This window comes from Orbicella faveolata, unplaced genomic scaffold (assembly GCF_042242905.1).
Source record: "Orbicella faveolata isolate gen_17 unplaced genomic scaffold, um_ofav_v1 contig_2, whole genome shotgun sequence".
NCBI lineage: Eukaryota > Metazoa > Cnidaria > Anthozoa > Scleractinia > Merulinidae > Orbicella > Orbicella faveolata.
The window spans coordinates 2266362-2278168 of NW_028301547.1; the positions used below are offsets into that span (position 1 = coordinate 2266362).

Consider the following 11807-nt stretch of genomic DNA (forward strand, 5'->3'; position numbering starts at 1 on the left):
TGGAAATAAGCATGTGAAAGACTGAGCTAAAATGTCAATTGATAAACATTTATAATTTAAGTAGCTATCACATTATAACAACCGCCGTATTGTAATAGGTATCAAGATAAATCTAGGAATAAACTTATTCGTGACAAAAATAAACAAACTGAAGCCGGCAAAACATTTATAAACTGTGTTTTAAAATGCAGCTTTTGGCATTTAACAATGCCCTATAGAAAGAATATTGCGATGATCAAGTGACATCTATTGAACAAGCGCAAGTGGAACAATCGTTTTATAAGAAACAACCACGAAACTGACTCTGGTTGAATCTTGCTAACTTCATTTTGTAGAAAAAATATCGGAAGGCGAGTTTACGGACCTCATTAAATGACATGTTCTTGAGAAAATAGCATTATTGCGGTTAGGTCTGGTTAGCTGAGACTGAACTCTCTCAGTCGTATAATAACTGAATTATTGTATGATTTCTCGAGCAATTACGACTGGTTTTCACCAGTGCATAAAAATAACCATAAGAACATACACAAACGCAGTAAGGCGAAGTGTGCATACAAGCCAAGTGGCCCATCAGGCCGGCGCTTATCTTCAATTTCTGTAGCACAAAGCGACAAGGAGTGTTTCTACTCCCTCCACCGCTGGATGGGAAGTAAATCCATTGTAAGGTTACCCCCAGCGTTAAATTCACTGGTACTCATTTATACACCTGGGTTGAGGGAGGCACCGTGAGAGTAAAGTGTCCAGCCCAAGAACACAACACAACGTTTTTGGCCACGAGGCCATCATGAGGCCACCGCGTCTCCACACGCACGCGCAGTAAATAACGCCTTTTGTCAGGAACTAACTGTTTACGCTTAAGCGCGTGTGAAAACCAGCCTTTAAATCCTTAATTGTTTGACTTTCCATACTATTACCAACGCATATTTGGCGGATATGACTAACGCTTGTTATAAGGCATGAAATATTTTCACTCACACGCGATCGGTCTAAACGCGTCACGTGACTGAATATGCCCCAGCTGAATATTCTAGTGATTTCCCCCAATTTTCAAATCCTGCGTGTTGCGAAAAATATTTGAAGGATAAACACAGTAGCCCCCTCTGAAAATACGCTGGGATATTTGTCCTTGCCTGGACAGTGTGTGTTCCTCGAAGCTCACAGTATTCCTCGAGCGAAAAGAAGTCACAAATAGAATTGGTTTAACTAAAGAACACTTTATTAATTCAATGTAAAGAACTGTTTGAATTTAGACATGATATTATCCCGCAGAAAGCAAAAGATCGGACTTTTCAGTCCGCCTTTTTGCTTTATTGACTTACGTGGATGAAATTGGCATCTGTAAAATTACTTTCTCATCAAATATTGGTCAAATCGGACCGACAAAGTCGTAATGCACGTTTCAATTAGTCAACGTTGCCTATGGTTTCACAAATTGAGTTTTCTCTTTTAGGTCACGCCTAAGTTTTACGAAAATAATTTATTAACTATATAAGTCCATTTTAACAAAATTTATTTCACACAACAGTTTGTACTCCGGATGAACTGAAATTTAAACACAAAAGACAAACTTTCTTAGTCCATTCTTTCTGCAAACGCCTTGCAGTCCACATCAGTATAAAATACTTTACAGATTAATCTTTTAAAGAGAAATAATGTAACATTAATTAGCATGTAATACATAACTTTACAATTATTCTAATATAAATAAAAAAAACATTAAATACAAATCGGAAAAAAGCTTTGCTTTGAGATGATTAAATTCCGAGTATTACTAAATTCAATGCAGCAAACAATTGATAAAAATGAAGTATACCAGAGCGTCAAAGCGAAAACATTTTGGTCAAAAACCACATTCACCCTAGCACAATTAACAGTGTTTACTATTGTTAAAACAATACCAGAGAAGCCCAGCTATTACTGTGTCTAATAATGTTCTTATAAATATCCTTAGATACTCTTAAACTGTTAATATTATAAATAAATAAATGTTTGCCAGTCAATAATTTAAATATCCCTGTTTTCCTAACGCAGTGTTAATTTACAATCAGGATGCATTTCAGGGAGCGCACGAGCATTTTGTCGGAATTGACACATTGTCCTTTGGATAAGCTACATAATTTGACGGCACACATTTCCTCTTGTTGTTGTTGTTTGCTGTCGAACTAGAACAAGCGGTAAATTGCGCAACCTTCCTACACTCAGGGTACGCTATGGTGATATTAGCATGCGTCAGGTGTATCGTCTTGTAGGTGTCAGTGTAGCATTCAGGCTCGTCAGGAAGAGACCTCTTGTGTCTCCAAACAGGATTGGCTTCCATCGATAAGATCACGTTACCAGAACCCTTGTTGGCAGATTCACCGCTGACATAATCAATGAACTGAGACTGTACTGATTCGTGGCTTGATGAATCTTGTTCTGATAATCTAAGGACATGAGCTGGATTCTCTTCTCGTTCAGTTGGATTCTCATTTGGCTCAATCAGGACCGTGTTTAATTTTTCGTCAGCTAAATCAAGCATTCTTTCAATGTTGTCGTCGCTGGTTGATGTTATAGCCCGTCCATTTCCGAGGTGAGGAAAAACAGCGAGAATAACTGCAATAACCTGCCAGCCGAAAAACAACACTGTGAGATTAACTGTTTAGTAATTATCAAGAAAGATCAACATCTAACCTCTCCTTACAAGATCGACACACTGTTAAGTAGGCAGGTGATGAGAATAAAGAAAATCATCAAGTCAATGAATAATGTTACTCTAACACCAAATTCTCAGAACTGTTAGATTAGAAGAAATCTATAGTAAAATGCGAGCAGATTTAATACTCTAAGACCTGAGACCAAACAGCTAACTTGTAACTAAGAAACGATATTTGTGAAGAAGTTTTGGATTTTTAGTTGTGATTAACTCTATAGGCTGCAAGAATGGAGAAAATAATTTCTCGATGTAAACGAAGTTGGAACATACGTCCAACATTTCGTGGTTCCCTTGGTTTTCAAAATTAAATGAACTTTTGGATAAGGCTTTTTGTAAAGTCATTAACAATGAACTAAAACGTATTCTTACCTTAAAAATCTCCATGACTTATTTTCTTATGAGATTGAGGCTTTTTTCCAAGGCTTACTTGTGTATATATGTTGTCTTCTCGGAGAAGATTTGAAGACTTTGAACTGATTTCTAGCAAAGTAACTCTCCCCTTAAATACAATTTTCAGCGCTCCTAATTTGGCGCTGTAGGTAATAATTAGACAGGGAAACCACCGGGGATTGTCCAAAACTACAAATTTAGTTTGGAGTCCGTTTCATTCTCGTGTATGTTACTTTACAGTTTCAGTGATAACATATTCGATTCTTAACATTTTGGTAACGTTTGTAATGTTATAGCTGAGAAGTGCTATTAGCAACTACTTCCTTTAATTCCGGTAGTAAACTGAGAACAGGAATCTTAAGATAAGGGCCAATCAAATAGCTCCATTTTGGAATATACGTACCAGGTATCACTGCTCAAGTTACACTGGAGATAGTTTTAGCTGAATAGCACAGAACGGAAGTCCAAAATAGTTTGACGTTAAAGGATTTACCTGTTTTAAAATTAACTGAACTGTCTGTGTGATAAGTTCTGCTTCTGTGGTTTTGCTGTTACATGGCGCCCACAGAATTCTGCGAATCCAGACTGAAATTTTCATTTATATTGTCTTTTATTACTTTAAATTCTCTTGATCAGGACATTTTCTTAGTTTTGCAACAGGCAAGAGAGACCTGGATTCCAGTCCGTAGAGCGAGGAAAGTTTTGGGTAGTAAAGTTGTTATTTTTAGATTTTTAGATGGGTATTACATGACGTAGTTGTTGACAATCGTACTGTAACATTACAAACTCCTGTACCTTTATGAATGATATAAACGTTTTATTCCTTATAGTTTTAAAATCGCACATAAACCAGAGCAGTTCATTAAATATTATAACATACAGAAATTATAGATTGAAAGCGTCATCAGCCCAGTACGAAACGTAGAGGAGAGAAAAGTTGGATAAATTTTAGCAAAGTTACATTACAAATATTACTTTGTCTCTCGTCGTTTTCGAAACTGTAAACCATCTAAAAGTAAAAATAAACCTCCTTTAAGTCTTAACATGATATCAAAATACGATACTCAGGTTAAATATTCTGATGAGATATACGATCTCGCCTTGTAAATATGTAATAACAGCAAGATGAAAGAAACTGTTTTGAAATTTCCTTTTCCTTATAGTTATAGACTGAGTTTTTATATTTTAGCAAGAAATAATGAGCTATAGGTCTTAAAGAGTCTCAAACTATTTTCGTTTAATTAGGCGTTCCTTGCTCGATTGTATTAAGTGGCTAGGTGATGACGTCATTTTCGCTGATTTATATTCGGCTTTTAAATTACTACACTGAAACGATTGAATTTTGTCTTAAATTTGTTTCGAACTGCTCATATGATCGTCTATAATGAGATACAGAACTGCATGACTGGGGCTCAAAATGGCTTAATCTAGACTGCTAAGCACCAATCTAGATATAATGTTAATTTCGTACAAATGTAAAGTACTTTACATTTTTAAAACAAGATTACGAATCGATGCTAGTTTGGTTTTGACTTTTCACCAAGCAATGAACGTGTTTCGGTGTTCCTATCGTAGCTTATCTTGGCAGATGGTTTTCTTTACTAAATTTTAGAATGAACAAGCCTGGATAAACATTCAGAAACTGGCTTTTTACTGATTGATCAATTTGATATTTACAACAATTATTGTACGAGTTCAGGCATTAAGATACTAATGAGTTGACTTAAATCGTCAAATACTCACCAAGCAGGAGTGTAATAACTGTTTTATCAAAAGAAACCCCAATAAATCTCGTAAAATCGCGTCAATTTTTTATGAAAGAAAAGACCGGAAGGAGATAACTGACTACACTGACTGAAATTCGACGGCTTTTAAACCAATCAAAACTCTGGAAATGCATTATCCAATGTTTTATATTTATCTACCCGATAGGTGGTCGTCGTTTATATTAACGTACGTTTTTATAATTATCAAGCCCTGCTTACGTTTTCAACCAACAGAAACTGATCCCTCAGCAGGCGCGCTGGTTACAAGATGGAATAAAAAGTTCAAGAAGGTTATCATTTCATTAATTAGGTTCTTTTAAGGTTCAGATACTCCTTGATTATAACTTAAATGTCATGGTAAATTCACATTCCTTCAGTAACAGAATTGAAAATTTTTAATAATGAATGAGTTGCCAGTAATTGGATACCCGTGTTTGGGCAAAGAGGTATGGGATCGTCAGGAGGTAAACATTGCTAGTCGCTAGAAAGAAATGTATGGCGAAACGTTGTTTCGAGATATAAGAAAACGATTTTTGAGAGAGATTAACGCTTTTTCGCCGTCGTTTTTATGGAGAATGGATTTGGGCAATGTTGATATGTGAAATATGTCAGTTTTTGTTTGAATAATCGTGAAATATGTGACAAAATCTACCGATAAAACTCCGTTGCTTGCGTGAGGTTTATTGTGAAATTTACATCGCGTAATGGTCTGAAAATATTACAAAATTAATTAGGTATAAATCGAGAGGAAATAACCCAGTGAAGCCTTTTAAGTTGTGTACTGGCTACTTTTAGCTTTTTTGAAAGCTCAGTCATACAAATAATACTGGAAATAAGCCCGGTGGCGATCATTGTACTGTCTGGGGTTGATTTAACGACAAATGAGTCCGCGCGACTCATGCTGTGTGGCTACTGTGTTGCTCAAAGCCTTTGTTTTGCTTTTAGAAGCACGTATTTCAGTGATTTTCCGTATCTATAACAGATCAAGGGTGGCTCCTTGAATATATCTCTGAGTATTTGTATTTAAAAGTGCCGTTTGTGCGTGATTATGCTTTCCAAAGTTTGGTATTGACGGTTGAGTGAAATTGCCCGACACTAAGGGTAGCAGTTCCTTCTGCAATTTTCGATTTCTGTTTTAGAGCTTCTTTTCTGTCTTTATATTTAACTTCTCGGAGGGTCTTCTCTACCATTTGCTCCGGGTAGCCTCTCGAGATCAGGCGTGTATTGAAATTTTCAATATTCTCTTCAATGTATTTCACAATAACCCTCACGCAAGCAAAAGGGAGTTTATCGGTAAATTTTGTCACTTATTTCACGGTTATTCAAACAAAAACTTACATTTTCCATGTATCAACATCGCCAAAATCCATTTGCGATAAAACAACGGCGAAAAAGCGTTGATCTCTCTCCAAAACCATGTTTTTGGGCGTCGAAACAACTTTTCGCCATACATTTCCTTCTAGCGACTTGCAATGTTTGCCCCCTGACGATCCCAGAGTTCTTTGCGCAAACACGGGTATCCGATTACTGGCAACTCATTCATTCCCTACAAGTCCTTTAAATCTGCACTTCCATTCTCTTCGTGCGTTAACGTTAGTAATGGTATGAATTGGAGAGAAATGAATTATTTATACTGCAAGTTGTGTTTGAAAATTCCCTCACAACTGCACGAGCAAGTGCAATTTAAAAGAATTTTCAAATTTCTCCTAATATTTTCGGTCGCGCGCGATTGATCCAAACGCGTCACGTGACTGAATATACCCCAGCTAAAACTGGAGAATATCCAAGTGATATTCCCCAGTTTTCAAACCACGCGTGTTGCGAAAAATATTTGAAGGATAATAAACACAATAGTCTCCATTTGGCTTTAAAAATATGCTCCAAAATCTTTCCTCGGACATTATCTGTTCCGAGAAACGAACAGTTTTCTGAAAGCGAAGTTTACAGTTTCCCTCGACCATCGCCGCTCGGAAAACTGTTTGCTTCACGGAAAAGATAATGTCCAAAGACCGATATCCGAGCATATTTTTGCTTGAAATGGAGGCTGTTGTTTCTATTTGTTGTTGATTATTTAGCCTTATGACTAATTTATCCGTCCGACGTTTTGCTTTATTTGAATTGCTTGGATGCCCAACGATTGTAATATATTTTCTGAAAAAGGTCGGGCCGATTTTTATCTGTCCGATCAATTTCTAATTAAATGTTGTCCCAATCGGAGCAATAAATCGTAGTGTTTGAATTAGCTGAATGGTCTCACAAATCGAGTTTTCCCATTTAGATCACACGAGTACAATTTATTAAATAAATACAAAATCTCAAAACATTTTACAAAATCTCAAAACAATATTGTACTCTAGATGACCTGAAATTTAAGCGTTGAAGTCAGACTCTCTCCGTCCACTACTTCTTCATTGCAGTTCATTTTACATCAGGATAAAATACTGCACAAATGACTCTTCTCAAGAGAAATAATGTAACATTAATTGTTATGTAACTTTATAATTGTTCTGATATAAATACAAAAAAAGAAACACTGTTAAACCTAGCTAAGATTTCTCGGTTTCTAGCAATTTTCAATGTCAAACCTGCTTGATTGATATAATTTTCTTGTTAGAATCTATTTTCGAGGCGGCGGGCTGTTTTTGGGGTGATGCGGCGGAGGGGAAGTTGTCTTTCCTGATACTGATCCTTCAGTACAAAAAATGGTTAGCCCAGAATAAATAGTGATGGCTGGACTAGAAAACTACCTCAGAAGGATTACCTTAATGCTTTGCTTTGAGATAATTAAATTCTATTTCTAAATTCATTGAAGTAATCAACTGATAAAAGTGAATTCTACCAGGGCGTCAAAGCAAAACATCTTGGTGGGAAATTAAATTCACCCTAGCACAATACTAATAGTGTTTCCTTTTGTTAAAACAATAGCAGAGAAGCCCAGCTTCCACGGTCTCTAATAATTTTCTAATAAATATCGTTGAATACTCTTAAACTGTCACAGTTTTAAATAATGTTTGGAGGTCAATAATATAAATATCCGTGTGTTCCCTGACGCAGTGTTATGTTACAATCGTGACGTATTATTTCACGCGGCGCATGAGCAACTTTGAGCAAATACGCCCAACTGATTTGTGCCATCAACACCGCGGATGAGAATCGTCGTCAATGACGCTACACATAACCTATTGCTGTTCTTGTTGCTTGATATTGAACTGGTGCAACCGGTAAGCGAAACTTTCCTACAAATGGGGAATGTTGCGAGTCCACCGCTTGCCAGCTGGACCGTCTGGTAGTTACCAGTGTAACAAGGGCTTACATGAGACCTCTTCTGTCTCAAAACAGGACTGGCTTCCTTCGGTTGGATCATGTTTTCTGAGCTGAACACTCCATAACTTGATGAATCTTGTTCTGATAATCTAAGGACATCAGCTGGTTTCCCTCCTCCTTCAGTTGTCCTCTCATTTGTCTCATTGAAAATCGTGCCTAATTCTTCCTCAGCTAAATCAAGAATCCTTTCAATGCTGTCGTTGCTGGTTGATGTGATAGCTCGACCATTTCCGTGGTGAAGAAAAACAGCGAGAATAACTGCAATAACCTGCGAGCCGAAAAACAACACTATGAGATGAACTGTTTATCAATTAACAAGAAAGATCGACACCTAACCTCTCCTTACAAGATCAATACACTGTTAAGTAGTTAAGTGTTGAGAATAAAGAAAATCGTCAAGAAATAAAACTAATTTTGTTGGTCTATGGCCAAATTCTTAGAACTGTTATTGGAAGAAATATATGGTAAGCTGTAAAGAGAAGTGATCTTCTAAGACCTAGTAACCAACAGTTGACTTATCATGATCTTGAGATGGTGTTTCCTCACTTTAAAGTGAAGAAACACCATCTCAAGATCATGATAAGTCAACTGTTAATTTTAAAACTTTTCTGACTGAGAAAATCAAAGAAGAGAATTTAGGACAATTTCGTATGTCGACGAAATTCTAAAATGTTGTCCAAAGTATTAGATCTGAATCAATACAGATTATCAACCAAGTCATTTCAGTCATCAACAACCAAGACTTCGTCTTACCTTAATTATCTCCATGACCTATTTCTTTTGATTCTGTGGCTTTTCGCTAACCTGTAAATATGTTGTCTGCTGTTATGTAAGGACTTGTTCTGATATCCAGAAAACTAACTATCCCCTTAAATACAATTTTCAGCGGTTCTGATTTGAAGTTTGAGTAAATAACTAGAAAAGGAAACAAACATTACTTCATCCGCCAGTTTTATTCTGTTCATCCTGAATGTTTCTGTACGGCTTCACTGATACAGTAACCGATACCTTACATTACAACAGTGTTTGTAATGTTCTTGCTGTGAAGAGTTGTCAGCAACGATTCCCTTAGGATCCGGTAGTAAACTAAAACACACGATATTCCAGGGCCAATGAAATTGCTCCACTTTTGGTTACCGTATATACAAGGGCCTACTGCTGAACGAGGATATTTTAAGTTGAATCGGGCACCCAGCCAAAGTCTTAAATAGTTTGACTTCTTCTTTACACCTTTACCGAATCATCTGATTATTTGTGCTATCATCTCTTCTTCCGCTGTTTTATTGCATCCCTTAGGCGAAAAAAAATAACGTTTGTTAACTTTTTTCTGCCGAGATATTTATTCTATTTTTTTCACTGGATTGCATAGTTATTAATGCACTCCGAATCTTACTTACCTTAAAATTGTATTTACTTAATAACATTTTAAGACTCGTTCCCCAACAAGCGAAATTCTGATGCCGTGAATAATTACGCGAGAGTATTAATCCTCGTACCGTGAAATCATAGGGGTGCATTAAATCATATTTGATACTGGAATCATGGGTTGAAGAATTTATCATGACAACTAGGAAACCATTTTTTATTTACAAAATTGAATGTTAAATTGCAAAAGTTAGTATATTTCATAAATGTCCTTGGTGGCAGTTTTCGAAACTGTTAACCAACCAAAAACAGAAACAAACTTCCGTAAGTCTTGAATATCAAAATATAATATTCAGGTCAAATATTCGGATGCGATATACGATTCCGAATTTAGCTAAGAACGTGACAGCTCGATGAAAGGAACTCTTTCCAAATTACACTTCTCTATTTTCATTTCAGTTATTATCTGATGTTTTCAATTATAGCATGAATAGTCCAGCTCTTAAAAGAGATTATAAACATGTTTTTGATTTATTCAGGGGAAAATCAGTCCAGGACATTCAAGACCAGTCATTTTCGCGGATTTGCATTCTACAACAAAATTGTTACTAACACTGGAGCAACTGCACACTGCTAGCCGGCTACTCGCTATCTATAACAGAATAGATGGTGAGTAGTGCAGCCAATAAGAGAACGGCATTCGTGATAGAATGCTAGGCAATTTATACAAAAACAAAATTGCTTCTGATCCTCGATAACAAATTTTGGAACGCAACTATCAATTAAAAAATGACTGTGACTTAAAACAGTGGATGGAAATAAGCATGTGAAAGACTGAGCTAAAATGTCAATTGATTAAAATTTATAATTTAAGTAGCTATCACATTATAACAACCTCCGTATTGTAATAGGTATCAAGATAAATCTAGGAATAAACTTATTCGTGACAAAAATAAACAAACTGAACCCGGCAAAACATTCAGAAACTGTGTTTTAAAATGCAGCTTTTGGCATTTTGGCATTTAACATCTACTGAACAAGCGCAAGTGGAATAATCGTTTTATAAGAAACAACCACGAAACTGACTCCGGTTAAATCTTGCTAACTTCATTTTGTAGAAAAAAATCGGAGGGCGAGTTTACGGACCTCATTAAATGACATGTTCTTGAGAAAATTGCATTACTGCGGTTAGGTCTGGTTAGTTGAGACTGAATTCTCTCAGTCGTATAATAACTGAATTATTGTATGATTTCTCGAGTAGTTACGACTGGTTTTCACCAGAGCATAAAAATAACCATAAGAACATACGCAAACGCAGCAGTAAGGCGAAGTGGGCATACAAGCCAAGTGGCTCATCACCGACGCTTATCTTCAATTTCTGTAGCACGAAGCGACAAGGAGTATTTCTACTCCCTCCACCGCTGGATGGGAAGTAAATCCATCGTAGGGTTACCCCCAGCGTTAAATTCACTGGTACTTATTTATACACCTGGGTTGAGGGAGGCACCGTGAGAGTAAAGTGTCCGGCCCAAGAACACAACACAACGTTCCTGGCCACGAGACCATCATGAGGCCACCGCGTCTCCACACGCAGGCGCAGTAAATAACGCCGTTTGTCAGGAACTAACTGTTTACACTTAAGCGCGTGTGAACACCAGCCTTTAAGGATCAAATTTGAGAAAATCTTCAAATATCACTCGTTTTATAAATCCTTAATTACTCGACTTTCCATACCATTACCAACGCATATTTGGCGGATATGACTAACGCTTGTTATAAGGCATGAAACATTTTCACTCACACGCGATCAGTCTAAACGCGTCACGTAACTGAATAAGCCCCAGCTGAATATTCTAGTGATTTTCGCCAATTTTCAAATCCCGCGTGTTGCGAAAAATATTTGAAGGATAATAAACACAGTAGCCCCTTATTTGTCCTTGCCTGGACAGTGTATGTTCCTCGAAGCTCACAGTACTCCTCGAACGAAAAGAAGTCACAAACAGAATTGGTTTAACTGAAGAACACTTTATTGATTCAGTGTAAAGAATTCTTTGGATTTGGACATGATATTATCCCGCAAAAAGCAAAAATCGGACTTTTTAGTCCGACGTTTTTCATTATTGAATTACGTGGATAAAAACTGGCATTTGCGAAATTACTTTCTCATCAAATATTGGTCAAATCGGACCGAGAAACTCGTGATGTACGTTTGAATTAATCAACTTAGCTTATGGTCTCACAAATTGAATTCACCCATTTAGGTTTTACGA

The 11807-nt window shown here is 36.7% G+C and overlaps 1 protein-coding gene across 1 annotated transcript; it reads right to left on the reverse strand.

Annotated features, from left to right (window-relative positions):
- Positions 1 to 2039: 2039 nt before the first annotated feature.
- On the reverse strand, positions 2040 to 3076 carry LOC149111589 (uncharacterized). The gene is made up of 2 exons (XM_089288830.1): positions 3062 to 3076; positions 2040 to 2602 (listed from the first exon to the last, which is right to left on the reverse strand). Exons 1-2 carry the CDS (start codon positions 3074 to 3076, stop codon positions 2057 to 2059), a joined length of 561 nt encoding a protein of 186 aa, XP_089144956.1. The 3' UTR covers positions 2040 to 2056.
- Between the last annotated feature and the right edge of the window lie 8731 nt (positions 3077 to 11807).